Source organism: Ursus americanus, chromosome 3 (genome assembly GCF_024610735.1).
Source record: "Ursus americanus isolate L20-20 chromosome 3, mUrsAme1.1.p, whole genome shotgun sequence".
In the NCBI taxonomy this organism is placed as follows: Eukaryota; Metazoa; Chordata; class Mammalia; order Carnivora; family Ursidae; genus Ursus; species Ursus americanus.
Genome location: NC_142129.1, coordinates 94,354,404 through 94,373,630, shown reverse-complemented (window position 1 = coordinate 94,373,630; position 19,227 = coordinate 94,354,404). Strand labels below are relative to the sequence as shown.

Sequence of the window (19,227 nt, the reverse complement as noted above, 5' to 3'; positions counted from 1 at the left end):
ATGGGAAAAGCACAGGCAGAATTAAGGAAAGACTGGGTACTGCAGCAGAAACGAGGATAAATGTGAAACGTGAGAACAGCAGTGAAAAGCATCAAACATGCAGGGCACTGAGGCAAGGGAGCAGCAGAGCAGGCACGGAGCATGACTGAGGTGCGGGACACCTTCCAGGAGCCTAATGCATGCACGGGCAGGGCCCCTGAAGAAGAGGGACAGACAGAAATACATCAGAAGAAATAAGGGATGAAATGTTCCCCAAATTTAATGGAAACTATAAACCCGCAGATCCAAGGCGCTCCACAAACCTCAAGCAAAAAATGACACCAGGGCACCTCACAATCAAGCCACTTAAAACCAGGGATAAAGGGGAGATCTTCAAAAGCCACCAGATGCAAAGAAACGTTACACACAGAAAGACGGCAGCCGACGAAGCGCTGGAAGCAGCGCCAGACAGGAGACAGAGACCGTCTCTAAAGCGTGAAAGGGAAAAGGATCGTCGAACTACAGTCCTATCCCCAGCACACGTGTCTTTCGATCAGGAAGGCAAAATAAAGACCTTTTCAGACACACAAGAGTTGAAAGAACGAACTGCCAACAGACCTGCAAGAAATGTTACAGGCGGTCATTCAGGAAAAAGGCAGATACCAGATGGAAACCTGGATCTTCACCGAAGAATGAAAAGCACCAGAAATCACAACTATGTTGATATATAATATATATATATTCTTCTCAAATATATATCTATATATATTTGTCATATATATATGACTTATATACTTCTCATGTCTTCAAAACATAGTTAAGTGTTTATGATGGAAAAACATATTTTGGAGTTTATAATAGATGTACAAATAAAATCTATGATGTCGATGCCAAAAACCTAGAATGGGAGAAACATGTATGCAGTTGCAAGGTAGAGTAACTTCAGCTGAAGACAGACGGCGGTAAGTGCCTACTGAAATAATACACTCGGGGCGGAGCTAAGGTTCTGGGGTAGTAGGAGGACCCTCTGCTCATCTCATCCCTCGAACACAGCTACATAACTATCAAATCCTTCTGAACACCCAAGAAATCGATCTAAGACTGACACAAACTGCACAACGACAGGGAGAGAAGAGGCCACATCGGGGAAGGTAGGTGGGGAGATGTGGTTTGGGGGAGAAATGGACTGGGGGTGCTGCAGAGGGGAAGGAGCCCTGGTCACAGAGACAGGCGAGAGAGAAGGGCACGAAGGGTTATGAGCAAAGAGAACAATTCCCCAAAGCCATTGGCTGGGAACACAGGAGAGGCTGATTTTTGTGAGATTTTGCAACTAGTGGGGTTCAAAGACTGGAGTTCTAAGGTCCAGTGTGGCCAGTGTGGAGCCTGGTGGGCACTGCAGGGCTCCGGTGGAGAAGGAGGGTGGAGAGCCCCAGGGCAGATGGCGCAATCTGAGGATTCCCTGGGACACACAGGGAGAGATGACTCCCCCTTCTTACAGCTCATCTGGGAGAGGTGGCATTGCCTCTCCAGGGACAAAAGAGACAACAGGCGTCATTTCTCTCCCCCGGCCCTCAGCATAAACCAACTTCAGTAAGCAGTACAGCCCAGCAGTGACAGCCCAAACCAAGCTCTGCAGGTGCTGCTTTTCTTGGGCAAGTGGGCCTGAGAACCAGAGCAGTCGTTCCCCCAGAAGATTATCACAACCCCCTGCACGCTCCACATTCATCAACCACGGAGTGCTGCAAAGCTTCAGCTCTAGTGGGAACAGGGTCTAGTCTCTTTGAACAAGCAGAACAAAGCACACCTAGTTAAACTCACCACACACTGGACAAGGTCCAAACACTGACCACTGCAGGCAAGGAGAGCCTCTGCGGATGACTGGCCTGAAGGATAGAGCAGCCAAAACACCACAGCACAGCGCATGCAGCACACACAGGAGACACTTCCAGAAGCGCCAGGCCCTGGACAGTAAATGATCTCTTCTTCATAAAGCCACTACTCTAAGGAAGAGGAAATGTCCCAGGCTTTCCTAACACACAGAAGAAGACAGACACCTAGACAAAATGCCAAGACAGAGGAATCCATCCCAAATGAAACAAAAAGGAAAGATCGCGGCCAGGAGCCTAATTGAAACAGATACAAGTAATATACCTGATCCCGAATTTAAAGGAACAATCATAAAGATACTAGCTGGGCTTCAGAAAAACATAGAAGACACCAGGGACTCTCTTACTGCAGAGATAAAAGACCTAAAAACTAGTCAGGCCAAAATAAAAAATGCTATTACTGAGATTCAAAATGTACTGGATGTAATGACTACAAGGACGGAAAAAGTACAGGAACAAGTAAGTGATACAGAAGATAGAATTATGGAGAATAAGGAAGCTGAAAAGAGGGAAAGAAAACTATCAGATCCCGAATGTACACTTAGGGAACTCAGTGACTCCGTAAAATGTAATAACATTCGTATCATGGGAATCCCAGAGGAAGAGAGGGGAAACGGGGACAGAAGGTTTATCTGAGGAAATTATAGCTGAGAACTTCTCTAACCTGGGGAAAGAAACAGACATGCAAATCCAGGAGGCACAGAGAACTCCCATCAAAATCAACAAAAGCAGGCCAACACCAAGACATATTGTAGTTAAATTTGCAAAATATAGAAGTAAAGAAAAAAATCATAAAAGCAGCAAGAGAAAAGAAGTCCCTAACCTACAAGGGAAGACAAATCAGATTCACAGCAGATCTGTACCCAGAGAGTCGTCAGGCCAGGAGACAGTGGCATGATATAGTCAACGTGCTCAATGGGAAAAATCTAAAGCCAAGAATACTCTATCCAGCAAGGCTGTCATTCAGAGTAGAAGGAGAGATAAAGAGTATCCCAAACAAACAAAAACTAAAGGAGTTCATGACCACTAAACCCACTGGGCAAGAAATATTAAAAGGGACTCTGAGTGGGAAAGAAAGACCAAAAGCAACAAAGACTCAAAAGGAACAGAGAAAAATCTCTGGAAACAAGACTTTACAGGTAATACAATGGCACTAAACTCATATCTATCAATAATTACGAATGAAATGGACTAAATGCTCCAATTAAAAGACATGGGATATCAGAATGGATAAAAAAATAAGACCCATCAATATGCTGTCTACAAGAGATTCATTTGGGCCTAAAGACACCTGCAGATTGAAAATGAGGGGTTGGAGAACCAGTGGACATCAAAAGAAAGCTAGAGTAGCCATACTTGTATCAGACAAACTAGACTTTATACCAAAGACTGTAACAGGAGATGAAGAAGGGCAATAGATCATTACAAAGGGGCCTATCCGTCATGAATATCTACAATTGTAAATACTTAGGCTCCCAACTTGGGTGCACCCAAATATATAAATCAATTAATAACAAACATAAAAGAATTCAAAAATAGTAGGGGCCTTTAACATTCCACTCGCAGCAATGGACAGATCATCTAAGCAGAAAATCAAAAAGGAAACAATGGCTTTGAATGACACCCCAGACCAGATGGCCTTAACAGATATATTCAGAACATTCCATCCTAAAGCAACAGAATACACATTCTTTTCAAGTATGCATGGGACATTCTCCAGAAGAGATCACATCACAAATCAGGCCACAACAAGTACAAAAAGATTGAGATCATACCATGAGTATTTTCCAACCACAATACTATGAAACTTGAAGTCAACCACAAGAAAAAAATTGGAAAGGCCGCAAACACATGGAGGTTAAAGAACATCCTACTGAAGAATGAATGGGGGGTGCATCTGAGTGACTCAGCTGGTTAAGTGTCTGCCTTCGGCTCAGGTCATGATCCAGTGTCCTGGGATCGAGCCCCGCATCAGGTTCCCTGCTCAGCAGGGAATGTGACTCTCCCTCTGCCCCTCCCCCCAGGCTTGTGCACACACGTGCTCTCTCTCTCTCTAAAATAAATAAAATCTTTTTAAAAAAAGAATGAATGGATTACCCAGGAAATTAAAGAACAAATTGAGAATATATGGAAACAAATGAAAATGAAAACACAACAGTCCAAAATCTTTGGGATGCAGCAGAGATAGTCCTAAAGAGGGAAGTATATTGCAATACAGGCCAATCTCAGGAAGCAAGAAAAATCTCAAATACACAACCTAACCTTACACGTAAAGGAGCCAGAGAAGGAACAGCAAATAAAGCCTGACACCAGCAGTAGAAGGGAAATAATAAAGATTAGAGCAGAAATAAATGATATAGACACAAACAACCAAAATAAAAAACCAGTAGAACAGATCAATGAAACCAGGAGCTGGTTCTTTGAAAGAATTAATAAAATTGATAAACTCCTAGCCAAACTTATCAAAAAGAAAAGAGAAAAGACCCAAATAAATAAAATCACAAATAAGAGAGGAGAAATAACCAACACCACAGAAATACAAAGAATTATGAGAATATTATGAAAAATTATATGCCAATAAATTGGGCAACCTGGAAGAAATGGATAAAATCCTAGAGACATATAACCTACCAAAATTCATACAGGAAGAAATAGAAAACTTGAACAGACTGATAACCAGCAAAGAAATTGAATCAGTAATCAAAAATCTCCCAACAAATAAAAGTCCATGGCCAGATGACTTCTCAGGGGAATTCCACCAAACATTTAAAGAAGAGTTAATACCTATTCTTCTCAAACTGTTCCAAAAAATAGAAATGGAAGGAAAACTTCCAAACTCGTCCTTGAACCCAGCATTACCTTGAGTCCAAAACCAAAGACCCTACTAAAAAGGAGAACTATAGGCCAATGCCTCTGACGAATGTAGATGCAAAAATTCTCAAGAAGATACTAGCAAATCCAATCCAACAGTACATTAAAAGAATCATTCACCACGATCAAGTGGGATTTATTCCTGGATTGCAAGGGTCGCTCGATATTCACAAATCAATCCACGTGATATACCGCATTAATAAAAGGAATGACAAGAACCATATTGTCCTCTCAACAGATGCAGAAAAAGCACTTGAGAAAATACAGCATCCTTTCTTGATAAAAACTCTCAACAAAGTAGAGCTAGAGGGAACACACCTCAACATCATAATTAAAAACCCACAGCTACTATCATCCTCAATGGGGAAAACCTGAGAGCTTTTCCTCTATGGTCAGGAACAAGACGGGATGTCCACTCTCACCGTTGTTATTCAACACAGTACTGGAAGTCCTAGTTTCAGCAATCAGACAACAAAAAGAAATTAAATCAGCAAGGAAGAAGTCAAACTTCCACTATTTGCACTGAACATGATACTCTATGCAGAAAACCCAAAAGACTCCACCAAAAATTGCTAGAACTGATACACAAATTCAGTAAAGTCGCAGGAAACAAAATTAACATACAGAAATCTCTTGTAGTTTTATACGGTAATAATGAAGCAGCAGAAAGAGAAATCAAGGAATTGATCCCATTTACAACTGCACCAAAAACCATACTATACCCAGGAATAAACCTAACATGTTGAGGTAAAAGATCTGTACTTTGCAAACCACAGAACACTTACAAAAGAAATCGAAGAGGACACAAAGAAAGGTAAAAACATTCCATGCTCATGCAGAGGAAGAACAAATATGGTTAAAACGTCTATACTACCCAAAGCAATCTATACATGTAATGCAATCCCTATCAAAATACCACCAGCATTTTTCACAGAACTAGAACAAACAATCCTAAAATTTGTATGGAACCACAAAGGACCCTAAATAGCCAAAGCAAACTTGAAAAAGAGAAACAAAGCTGGGGGCATCACAGCGCTGGACTTCAAGCTATATTACAAAGCTATAATCATCAAGACAGTATGGTACTGGCACAAAAACAGACACATAGATCAATGGAGCAGACTAGAAAACCCAGAAATGGCCCCTCAACTCTATGGTCAACTAATCTTCAACAAAGCAGGAGAGAATATCCAATGGAAAAAAGACAGTCTCTTCGACAAATAGTGTTGGGAAAATTGGACAGCCACATGCAAAAGAATGACATTGGAGCACTTTCTTACACCATACACAAAGACAAATTCAAAATGGATGAAAGACTTAAATGTGAGACAGGAATCCATCAAAATCCTAGAGGAGGTCACAGGCAGCAACCTCTTCGACCACGGCCAAAGCAACTTCATGCTAGACACGTCTCCAAAGGCAAGAGAAACAAAGGCAAAAATAAAGTATTGGGACTTCATCAAGATAAAAACCTTCTGCACAGCAAAGGAAACAATCAACAAAAGTAAAAGGCAGCCTACAACATGGGAGAAGATATTTGCAAATGATGTATCTGATAAATGACTTACCTGATAGTATCCAAAATCTATAAAGAACTTATCAAACTCAATACCCAAAAAACAAATAATCCAGTTAAGAAATAGGCAGAAGACATGAACAGACATTTTTCTAAAGAAGACATACAATGGCTAATAGGCACATGAAAAGATGCTCAACATCACTTATCATCAGGGAAATACAAGTCAAAACTATGATGAGATACCACCTCACACCTGTCAGAATGGCTAAAATTAACAATGCAGGAAAGAATAGATGATGGCGAGGATGCAGAGAAAGAGGAATTCTCTTGCACTGCTGGTAGGAATGAAAACTGGTACAGCCACAGTGGAAAACAGTATGGAGGTTCCTCAAAAACTTAAAATAGAACAATTGCACTACAAGGTATTTACCCAAAAGATATAAAAATATTGATTTGAAGGGATACATGCACTCCAATGTTTATAGCAGCATTATCAACAACAGCCAAACTGTGGAGAGAGCCCAGATGTCCACTGACAGATGAATGGATAAAGAAGATGTGGTATATGTATTTGTACACACACACACACACACACACACACACACACACACACACACACAATGGAATATTACTCAGCCATCAAAAAGAATGAAATCTTACCATTTTTAATGACATGGATGGAGCAAGAGGGTATTATGCTAAGTGAAGTAAGTCCATCAGAGAAAGACAAATACCATATGATTTCATTCATATGTGAAATTTAAGAAACAAAACAGATGAACATAGGAGGAAAGAAGAAAGAAAGGCAAACCAAGAATAGACTCTTAACTATAGAGAAAAAACTGATGGTTGCTGGAGGGGAGGTGGAGGGCAATGGGTATTAAGGTGGGCATCTGCTGTGATGAGCACGGGGTGTTATGTGTAAGTGATGAATCACTAAATTCTACTCTTGAAACAGTAATGTTACACTATACATTAACTGGAATTTAAATAAAAACATAAATAAAGTTTCTATTTCAATAGAAACTAAAAAAAAAAGAAATACAACAAAGAATTGCAGCTAATAAAAAGAAGAAGGGAGGGAGAGTGGGAGAGATAAATGAATTAACAATAATTATTATCATTAATAAATAATCAATAATAATTATTAATGGAATAATAAAGATTATTTTATATTTAAATAGAATAATAAAAATATTTAATTAACCCAAAACAAGCAGAAAAAGAGGAAAAAATTCACAAAGAATAGATGGACAGTTGGGACAAATAGGAAACAACAAGATAAAAGATTAAAATCCAAGTGCATCAATAATCACATTAACTGTAAATGGTCTCAATAGCTCAATTAAAAAGGCAGAGATTTATAAACTGGATAAGAAGGCAAGGTCCAATTTTATGTTGCTTATAAGAAATAATGATGTACTGTATGGTGACTAACATATTAATAAAAAAGAAATCCACTTTAAGTAAAAAGACATCAATACGTTAAAAGTAAAATGATGGAAAAAAATATATAATGGGAGCTGGATTACCTATATAACATCACACAAAGTAGTCTGCAGAGCCAGGCACATTACCTCGGAAAGCAGCTCTTTCCATAGTGATAAGGGGGATAAAAGATTCAACTTACTAAGAGGACATAATCCTAAACATTTATTATGCATCTAGTAAAAGATCACCAAAATACATGAAGCAAAACTGACAGAACCGCACAAAATTCTGTCCACAGGCACAGTGGGAGATTTCAACATCATTCTCTCAAAAATTGGTAGACTATCTGGGCAGAAAGTCTGTTAGGGCATAGGAGACCGATGAACAGTCTCAGCCAGCTTGACCTCATTGACATTCAAAAAACACACCATCCAACAGTGACAGAATGGATCATGGACGATAACAACCCATTCTCGAGACATTTAAAAGGATTCAAGGCATACAAGGCATAATCTCCGAACACAGTATTACTAAGCAGAAGTCAGTAACAGAAAGATCTGTGAGAAATCTTCAACAAAAGAATGTATGTCTTCGTAAACTTTGGTCCAAAGAAGAACTTAAAAAAAAAAAGAAAGTTCTTTGAACCAAAGGAAAATGAAATGACATATAACGTCAAAATTTGTGGGATTAAGGCAGCACTTGGAGGAAAATGGATAACAAAACCCTTGAATCAGAGAAGATACAAATCATCCCGAGAAACTAGAAAATAAGAGTCAATTAAACCCAAAGTCGTCAGAAGAAAATAAAGATCAGAGTGGAATCCAGTGAAATGGGAAACTCTAAAATAACAGAAAAATCAGGAAAACCAAAAGCTGTTTCTTGAGATCAATAAAATGTATAAACTTTTAGTCACACTGATAAAAAAAAAAGAGTCTACACAATTCTACATCAGGAGGAGAGAGGGGACATCACCACAAATCCTATAAATGGTAAAGGGGTAAGAAGGGAATGGTATAAACAATTACGTGACAATAGAATGAACGACATTCAGGGAATGGCATAAATTTCCAAAGATACCTCAAAAAGAAATGGAAAACCTGATCTTTATCTTTGGGAAAAGTGATTTTAGTTAAAACCTTCCCACCCTAAATACATACATACAAATCCAAGCCCGAGGGCTTCACTTCCCCAAACATCTGAGGAAGAAATGGTACCAATTCTACGAACTCTTCAGAAACCCGAAAAGGAAGGAACACGTCCCCACTCTTGAGGCCTGCTTCACTCTACAGAACGACAACATTCATGAACTGGGATGCAAATATTCTTACCAAATATTGGTAAAGTGAATCCAACAATACATAGAACCGTTCCTACGTCACAAGCCACCTTCCTACGTCCTGGGCCACCTTCCCTGAGTGCCACCAATATGGCGCCCGCACCGATGGGAATCACCCTCCTGAGTCAAGCACTCACTGGTACAGAAATCAGTTGCTCTACTATCATCAGAACTACAATCGGCATCGTGATTATCTGGAGAGTCCAAAGAAAACACAGCTCTGGAACAAAAGCATTGTGATGGCCACAGATGAAGAGGCCAGCTCGAGTATGCAGGTTTATGTGACCAGCCCGGGGCCAGTAAATAATTAACCCTCCGGCTCTGGCCTGGCCATTTCACAACAGTGTGAGACACTGTGATGTCTGCAGGACAGGCTTGCATACCCAGAGGGCAAACAGGCAAAGTCTAGAAATATCCTTGTTTTGCTGGGTTTACGGGAAAGTGAGGTGGCATTTCTCGTTACACATACTTGGAAAAACATGACAGTGTGTTGTGTTCCCAGTGACACGTGAAGGGTCTCTCTGGCACTGAAGTCTCTGGAAAGCTCACTTGGAGGTGGGAGCTGGGTGTGGCACGGGGTGCTGGCAGTGGAGAACCCCAGGGCAGGGTCAACCCCCAGGCTTACCAACAGTTCAAGGGACACCAATGCCAAGAGAAGCGCTTGCCAGCCCAGATGAGAGCGAACACCTCCTTGGCCTCCGTCTGTGAGGGCAGCCGCGGAGCAGGTGTCTGGTGAACAGGCTGGAGGCCCAGATTTGCACACCCCCAGGCCGGTCCGGTTCCCCTGAGTCTGTTCTTCTCAAGCTCTCAGTAGCTATTCACAACTCAAAGATCTGAAACCAGAGGGGGCAGCCGACCACAGGCGCCTCTAGGGACCAGCCAGCCCAGTCACCCTGGACAGGCAGCCGGAGCCAGACAAGACCAGGTCCCTTGGCACAGCCCACAAAAGAGGCTGTTCTCTATTACCTGGTGAGGCTTTGGCAAACGGCTACAGTCAGGCCTCCTTCTGGGAGCTCATGTATGTGGCTGTCGGCTCTGGCGTCTGCTCAGACCCGAGACCTCCCAGAGGACCCTGCCAACAGGCCCCCGTGCCACCTGCTTCAGCAGGTTTGGCCAGCGTGGAGTGTCTGCAGGAGCAGGGAGAGCACGGCTGGGTCCCTTCCCGCATGGTCACTAAGGGCTGGTTGTGTCCCGTGGCTGACGGCCGTGAGTCTTGTCTGGTGGCCTGCCTGGGGTGGAGACCCTGTGCTATGATACACCAGGCACCACGCCAGCCCAGGGTTGCCTGATACCTACCAGAGACTTCAGCTCCCCTGACCTTACCTGACAAGGGCTGTGGTCGGGCCCTCATGTGGGATGACAGTGGCAGCCCAAGTCCCTCGAGGGGTGGAGCCAGCGTCAGGGTTGTTCCCCAGTCTGCAGGGGAACTCGGGGCCTGCACTGCCCACATAGCCCAGCCCACGTGTCCCAGCCCCATGGACAGGAGGCCAAGGGGCTCAGCATCTCAGGGGCCTCTGTCTGCCCCCCCAAGAATCCAGAATCCAGGTGTGTAGTGAAGACGGCGCCGGGCGGCAGGCCCCTCAGAAGCAGGGGTCTCCTGGCACACGGGGGGAGTGGGGACTTCCCGGAGCAGACGCTAACTTAGCTCACGGGATGGAGAAGGACCGAAATAGGCACTCCCACAGGGACAGAAAGGAGACTAGCGGTTGCTCGGGGTTCGGATGGCCGAAGTAGGGAGTGACCGCTAATGGGAACAGGGTTCTTTCTGGGGACATGCGAATGTTCTAACACTGACCGTGGAGACGGTTGCCCAACTCAGTAAATAGCTGAAAACCACGGAAGTGCACGCTTTACAGGAATGAGATGTGCAGTGGTTACGTAAAAAAGAATAATTAAGCCATGTTTTTCCCCAGCATACGTATGTGTGTACGTGTTCGCACGCACAGATACACATACGTACCTGGAACATACGTGCGCACACACAAGTATGTGTCTTCCCTCTTTTGTTTACCTAAAGTAACAGAATCATCCTTCGTGATCTTGACTATGCGACCCGCCCTGATGTCCTCAGCCGGAATCTGTCTTTTCCAGGCTAATGAAACCAGAAAGTATCAGATTCGCCACGGCAGGCGGAGCGGCCCCGGCGGGGAGAAAGGCGGGGTCCCAAGGCCGCTCAGCCTCACTGAGCACCTGCCCTGCACTAGGCCCGCCGCCAGGCCTGTCCGGGTAGGAAACTACGGTTACCGTGTCCCCCGCCCCCACCCGAGATGGAAACTTTTATGAGCCATAGGGCTTCGAACATCGTTTCTGGGGGTCTGCTGGTCTCTGGAGGGATTAACATTCGAAAGCCTGGCGCGAATGAAGCAGATGGCCTTCCTCAGTGTGGGCGACCTCACCCCCCAATCCTCTGGGCGTCACCTGTCTGGGGTGGGACCACGGCTATCCCTGTGCCCTGGCCTACGGCAGGGCCCCTGGCTGCCCAAGGGGCCCCCAGGATGAGGAGGTTCCCACCTGCCCTAGACACCCCTCAGACCGCTGGTCATCCTGGCTCAGCTGTGTCTCAGCCAGGCCCTGGGCCCAGAGCCCTCACATCCGTGCCCCGTTCCCCACCTGCGGGCCCCACCCCCTGGGCAGGGCTGCCGTGAGAACAGACACAATTAAATGCCCTGGACACTAAAGAGCTGCTTCTTAATACATCAGAATAAGAAAACTCTTGAGGGCTGACACTCACGGGTCTGATGGGGAAGGCAAACGGAAGCAACCTGCCCAGGGGCAAGAAGTTTGCACGTTGCACAGATGGAGTTCGAACTTGGCCCAGAAAGCCGGAAAGCCGGACAGCCTCCCCATCCAAAGGCTGAGGACACAGCAGGTGACGAAGGGGTCCCAGAGACCCCAGCCCCGCATCCTGGTCCGGGCCTAGAAGTGCACCTGTGTGCCGGTCGCTTGGCAGTGCAAGCCCCTGGTGGTCATCACCTCCCTCCCCGGGGCTCAGGGCCCAGGGGCCGCTCCCACATCTGCACTCCTCAGCCCCCTTCAGGCCTCTTGTGCTGGAATTTGCCAGTGTGCTTGGCAATAATGGAGGTTCCTGCCCGCCCCCACTCACAGACCTACTAAATCTGGGGTGGATGGTGCAGGAGTCGGCATTTTCTGGAGTTTCCCACGGCCCTGATGAGATCTGCTGTCACGTGCAGCCCAGCGAAGGCTGAGCCAGTCTGCACTGCAGTCCCACCACCAGAATGCCTTTGGGGATGGGGAACTCACAGCTCAAAACACTGCCAAACTCTTGCGCCTGTCAGGCAGGGCTCATCAGTTGGTCCCCACATCCCCGGCTCCCCTGCGCTGCCTTCTCTTGGCCCCCGTCCTACTCCTCGGCCCCAGCACTGCCTCTTCTACCCACACACCAGCTGGTGTCCAGACAGGAGCCCCTGACTCCCCTCCCGAGGGGCTTCCTTGCCACACCCCACCCTCCACGGAGCAGAGAAAGCGCATCTTGCCTGTGCTGCCCAGAGATAGTCCAGCCGCAGCTTGATGTCCACCTGCCGGGCGTGCAGGGCCAGCGTGCACGAGAACAGCAGGATGGCCACGATCGGCTCGAAGCTGCGCCCGGACACCGCACCGCCCCTGGGGGGGACGAGGAAGAAAACCTCGTCGGCACGGAGAACCCCAGACCCAGCCCCACGTGCCCCTGGACGCGACACTCAGTGGCACCTGCTACAGACCCAGGCTAAAGCCACTCTCGCCGGGAAACCCGGGGCCTTGCTGGAACTGGGGCCCAAACGGACCCGTGGAGAAGCCCCAGAACCAGTGTGCTTCCCGAGCAGGTGCACGTGACACCGCCCAGCTGTGTCCTGGTGGGAGCAGCACACCTACCCTGAGGCCCTGGTGTACCCGCTGAGCTCCAGGACCAGGATGTAGGATGCCGTGAGCACGAAGAGCAGGATCATTTTGGGCAGGGAGGACACCCGCAGGAAGATGGCCAGTGGCAGGGTGCCCACGAGGCCACAGAGCAGGGCGTGGGGTGCAGACTCGCAGGGTGCAGCAGGCAGCACGGCGTTCCGGCCACCAGGGGTCAGGACGGTCACCAGGGACCTGTTGGGGCTGGAGCTCCAGGCCCAGGGCAGGCAGCCCACCTGAAGGGGACAGAGGGGCAGGGAGCGTGGGAGACGCCCGCTCAGGACCAGCCCTACCTCCACCCCCAGCCCGCTACTGCCTCTGGCTCCCAAGACATGGCCCCAGGTGACCCGCACCCCAAGTGACCCACGCCCCCAGATGACCCATACCCCCAGGTGTCGCCAGAAGGCCTCGGACCCTCCCTCCTGCTCTGCCTTCCAGGCTCCCCGCAGCAGGGAGGGCGGGGCCGGGGTCTGGGGGCCATCTTCCCCAGACTGCCAGCCCCCTCTGGGTGCTCCTGCACCCATCCTATTGTTACTGCAGCCACCCCCTCCCCCGTACTCCTGCCCCCGCCTCCCTCCTGTTACTCCCGCCCCTGCTTCCATCCTGTTACTCCTGCCCCAGTCTATCCTGCTTCTCTGCCCCAGCTTCTATCATCTACACACTGTGAAGGGGCTGGGTGTCCCTCCACCAGGAGACAGCATCCCCCTCGACCCCCGTCCACACCTCACTCCACTCTCCACGCCAGACCCTGCTGCCTCTTGAGACGCTCACCACACATCCTTGGGCCACCGAGTAGATGAGGACCACTATGAAAATACACAAGACGGTGCGGATCTGGATCGTCAGGCATCCTGGAAAACACTGAACAATACAATACATTACCGTAAAACAGGTGCTCATTAAGGAGTTGGTTCACGTGCGCAGACATGGTCACAGTGCAGACTGTGCAGAGCGCCCGGGGAGCGCCTGGGGCCCCACCCACGGTTCCCCCTCAACACAAACTCCTTGGCTGAGCTCATGCTTCACCTCCCAGGTCAACAAACTGCCCAAATCAAAAGAAACCAAAGCTAATGTCTTTAAATTAAAAAGAACCACACCTACCACCATGTACCCCACACCGTGACTCTGGCGCTGAAATGAACTGAATCAATTAATGTGACATTTTTGTTATATGAAATTCTTCTATCTCAGAAATCACAAGAATTTACCTTTATTTGTGTCTTCTTTTATATGCTTCAAGTAAGTTTTATCATTTTCTTCACAAAGGTTTTGCATCATTTTTGTTATTAGAAATTGCACTGGGTGTTATACGCAACTAATGAATCATGGAACTTTACATCAAAAACCAGGGATGTACTGTATGGTGACTAACATAATATAATAAAAAAAATATTATTATATAAAAAAAACCAAAAAAATAAAAATAAAAAAAATAAAAACCAACGAAAACAAAAAAGAAAGAAAGAAAGAAAGAAAGAAAGAAAGAAAGAAAGAAAGAAAGAAAGAAATTCTATTTTAAATCTACTTAAGTACATTTTGCAATATTCAACACGTGACTTCAAGGATAAAAGTGCCAAGTTCTTTTTAGATTCACACTCGTGAAATTGGAAACCAAAAGTAAAGTGAAGACTGCGGGGACCCTGACAGGATGGTCACGAGACCCCCAGCCAGCCAGGGTGCCCGGGCTGCCATGGGGTACCTGCCATCCCCCACCCCTACCCCCCGGGAAGTGAGGACCTTCACTGTCCTGGTCTGCAGGCGAGCAAATGCGGCCCGGCCAGCTAGCCTCCCTCGTTCTATGGAGCTCACGCAGCCACAGCTACGGATCTGGGTCCCGTCTGGGATTCCCGAGCCCCAACACCGCTGCATTGTGCAGACACGCTGGGCCCCCCGGATCTCAGGAAGAAAAGCTGTCTGCGGCAGCGCCAGCCCCGACTGCTTTATGGAACCAGTGCCTGCCACCTCCCTCCCTGTCTACTCTCGTGTCAGCCCTGGGACAAGTCTGAGGATGCAGCCATGGGATTCTGGCCCCCGGCCGACCCAGCACACGCAGCTCACGCATTCACTCAGCAAACACTGGAGGGATCCTCCTGGCGGTGGATGTCAGGAGCCCCTGGGGCCCTGGGAGAGGCAGGAACAGCACAGAGGTGCCTCATGAGGGCAATGAGTGGGGGGCTGCTGACCGAGGCTCAGCAAGACCTCCCCGGGGTGCACAGGGGCTGAAGTGGAAGGCGGCCTGGAGCTGGGTCCGCGGTGCGGGGGCGGGGGGCAGCTAGGCAAGGCTCGGGGGCACCGAATCACGGCAGCCTGCCAGGGTGAACGCACCATTCTCATTTGTGTGGCAAATGGCCAAATGGCAGCGGGTTCCTACGGGTTCCATACAAGCTGCCCATGTGGGATCTCTGGGTCCGGTCCCTCCATTTGAGCTCTACACACAGCACACGCTAACTGCTCACGCGATGCTTTATTTATGGGCGGAATTTAGCACGTCCCGGCTTCATTCATTGGGGACTCACAGCTTTGTTTCCTGCCAGCCATACGCCAGCGCCGCACACCGTTCCGTGGAAATAAGAGAGCCAACCAGCTGCCAGCAGCTGGACTCAAGAGCTTACTTTCTTGGGCACCATCTGACCTCCCGTTACACCGTCCACACTGTGGGCGGCTGCAAGTACGCCCCCCCGCCCCGGGCACTGACTCCTTCCCCCTCCTACCACAGCACAAGCATCATCCAGGGATCTGATCCTTTCCTCAAACTCAGGCTTTGGGGCCGCTGACCCCAGCCGACCCCACAGGACGCAGCAGACGGCCTCACCAGGCTAGGAGGGCACGCTGGGAGTCGTGACGTGGGCCAGCGAGAATCAAGGGATGCTGTGGCTTTGCGTGACCTCGTCAACCTTCTCCTGGGCCCTGCTTCAGTGCGACCAAACCCTGGCTGACTGTGTGCTCGGCACCAGGACCCCCGCTGTGTGAGCTTGGGGACGTGGGTTGTCGCCAGCTCACACTCACAGGACCCCCGCTGGTTCCTGCCCACCCCACTAGACAGGCATCTCCGCCCCCCACCGGCCCACTCTGGCAACTTCCAGTCCCATCAGAGGCAAGACCACAGCGGACACAGACTAACTCGTGAGCACATGGGTGGGTGGGGGCCCCCGGAGTGGCCGGCTGCCCTGATACGTGAACCACAGCTCAGGCTCTGGATGGGGTTCAGAGCAAAGCCCGTTCATTCTCTGGAGACACTTGTCCTGCTCCTGGGCCTCGGTCATGGGCCAGCAAGGTGCCAGGGGATCTGAGCCACCTCCCGAGCCGGGTGTTATGTGACCCTCCAATGCTGTAAGGTGGGTGTGCACGGACAGCAACCCCCGTCATCGAGTGGGAGAGGCACATACGTGACCAGGCCCAGGCAGGCCCTAGGGGCACGCCCACATTACACCAAGGAGAGGCCCAGACGCCACAGTCCCACTCCTGCTACACCTGTGATCGTTCACGATCAGGTGACGGAGGAAGAGAAGACTCCACTAGCTTCCGGCAGGTTCCACACAACCAGAAGCGCCACCCAGAGTGGGCAGCTGCAGCCACAACGACCCTCTCTGGCTTGTCTCTGAAGGACGGTGACGGTAAATCGTGCCAGTGGGCAGAACGTCAGACCATGCACCTGCTGTGTGCTCTGCTTGGAAGGAGAAGGGGCCAGATGTGCCGTCATTCGCTGACTCTCGGGCTCTGGCCTGCGGTCCCACTGGACGGCCAGGGACTCGAAAGGAGCGTGACAGTGACAAGGAAGTCACCCTGGGGCACACGTCTGTGGAGAAACTGGTCTGAGGGGGAACACCGGTGTCCCATGAGAATGCCACCAATGGGGGACCTCGGCAGACAAGGAGTGTAATAATCAGGGTGGGGGGACGGCCCATTCTGTGGACACCAGTCAGCCCCTCTCCCCAGCCACCCCCACCACCACCCCACGGACTCGTGGACAAAGTGGCCATGGGGGTAGGGACAGAGGTGACGCTCAGCTGCACGGATGCCCACTCACCAAGGCCAACCTGACTAAAGTCACCGCCGCATGCCCAATCCCAGCACAGACCAACAGGGAGCCCCCAACACGGCACCCTTCTCCTAATGAGACACATGGGAAAGGGATTCTGGGAATGAGCGTCCATCCGGGCCCAGGTGACAAAGCACAAAGCCACGCAGTCCCTTCGCTGGCCGGTCACGCTGCTGACCTCACCCCATGGCCCCACAGCAGTAGGATTCTCAAGCCTCCCTCCATTGCCCCCGGGGAACATAGCAGGTGCATGCTGCTGTACCCCACTGGCCTTACCGCGACCCCACCCTCCCTAAGCACACGGCTCATGGATGGTGAAACGTCCTTCTGAAGACTCAGTTGTGGTCCCAGCCGAGTGCCCGCTCTTGCAGAGCCAGGGTCACGTCCTCCTAGTCACACTGGCAAGGTCCCGGCCTCGCAGTGCACCGCAAAAATGTGGAGAACACCACGCCAACAGAAACACTGCAGTGTTCCCACGGATTGTCCCATGACCCTTAAAAAGGTCCGTTAAAATATCAAGACTCTCGGCACGTGATGGGGTGAGCACTGGGTGTTACAGAAGACTGATGAATCACTGACCTCTGCCTCTGAAACCAGTAATACGCTATATGTTAATTACCTAAATTTAAATACATTTTTAAAAATGTATCAAAACTCTCTTACTGTTGGTTATAAATACAGAGAGATATAAAAACCAGTAAGGCTAGTGGTATCCAGTACACTTGCAACGGGCACAAAATGGTCCCACGGTCTCTCCCTCAATGCCTGGGCCTGTGAGGAGCCACCATCCCTTGACCACGTGGCAGCCCACGTGGTCGAGCATGGCAGCCGTGACTGGCCTCAGCAGTGGGCGGACTGCGTTACTCACCAAGGACGACCGGGTGGACCTGGGTCAACCACACCAGGTCTTTAAAGCCTGCAGGTGGCAGAAGGGGGAGCAGAAGGACTGGGGCACCACTGAAGGGACTCCACACACCGGGGCTGGCCTGGGGACAGGGACGGCCACAGGCGAGACTGGAGAGGAACCACCAGGAGCTGGGGTGACAGTCCCACCACCGCCCAAGCCAGACCGTGCCAACGGTCAGCCAGAAGGAGCCCCCAATAAAGCCTGCGGCCCCCTTCCCTTCAGCCGCACGCTGCCCGGAGCGGAGAGCCAGCTGGCCGCGGCCGCCCTCGGCCTTCTGAGGCTGTGGTCACTGGTCGGGCAGCAACAGGAAGAGAGGACAGATGCTGGGCCTGGAAGTGGGGAGCAGCCGGGACCAGCCCGTGGGGGCAGGAGTCTGAGCGCAGGATTCATAAGCCGTGCCCACCCCCCCCCCACCCCCGGCTTTATATTCGTCTCCTCTGCTCGCCTGCCCTGCAGATTCCAGACTCCCCCAGGGACGGAAACCGGTCCAGTAAAGGAGGAAAGCCAAACCCCGGGAAGGAATCCTTTCTACATGGGGCAGTCGGACGTGCGCCCCTGTGTCTTCGTGCTGCTTCCCTGGGGGGCTCTGACTGGCAGAAGCCGGGGCACTGAGAGCAAAGCTTGTGGGTTCTTGGAGGGAGATGCCACAGAGGCCTCCCCGCTCCAGGCGTGGCAGATGGAGGTACAGCCGGTTGTCGGTGTGCCACCCCGAGGAGGCAGCTTGGGCTCAGGCGGGCCCAAACAGGCAGGGAGGGCCCAGAGAACAGGTCTCCGGTCTCGGCTGCAGAACGGAGTCCCTGGAGAACACCAGCCCCAGGCCCTCCTCTTCCACTGCTGTTTCTGAATACGTGAGACAATCAGTTCCCTTTGGCATCCGAGACCAATACATGAGCTGGCTATTCTGTTACCTGCAGAATCACGTTCCTTAACGCCACCACGCCCACACCCTGGGTGGGAGCTGTGACTGCCAGCCACGGGGTGCTAAGACCTTCCCTGGACACAAATACCTGATCCTAGAAACGTGTTTGCTCAAATGCAAAAGCTTAAAATGCTTTTCTGAAAAGTGAACAACACTGATCACGAAGACCCACATGGGCAAGGCCTGCATGCTGTGGGCCACACGTGGACTCCAAGGGGCCTGTCTTAGCTTTAAGGCTGGTGGCCTACTTATCCTTGCATTTAATTTGCTTATATATCCACGGAGCAAAACAGGCATGGAAAATTGTTGTAATTCAGGAAAAAACAGCGGATCTGACCCAAACCCTGGAGAATGTCCCCGGAGCATGAACCACAGTTATCAAACGTGGCCTGGCGGGCCCACCACCCACACAAAAGGAAGCCAGGCTAACTCCAGCCACGGCCACG

At 49.6% G+C, this 19,227-nt stretch overlaps 1 protein-coding gene across 1 annotated transcript in view; it reads right to left on the bottom strand.

Moving 5' to 3' along the window:
* ADCY1 (adenylate cyclase 1) overlaps positions 1 to 19,227 on the bottom strand; it is a 117,249-nt gene that overhangs the window by 22,123 nt on the left and 75,899 nt on the right. The window contains exons 12-14 of the mRNA XM_045793578.2: positions 13,688 to 13,777; positions 12,893 to 13,152; positions 12,517 to 12,643 (exon numbers count right to left, since the gene is read on the bottom strand). Of these exons, the coding sequence (XP_045649534.1) occupies positions 12,517 to 12,643; positions 12,893 to 13,152; positions 13,688 to 13,777 (477 nt within the window). The remainder of the gene's footprint in view (positions 1 to 12,516; positions 12,644 to 12,892; positions 13,153 to 13,687; positions 13,778 to 19,227) is intronic.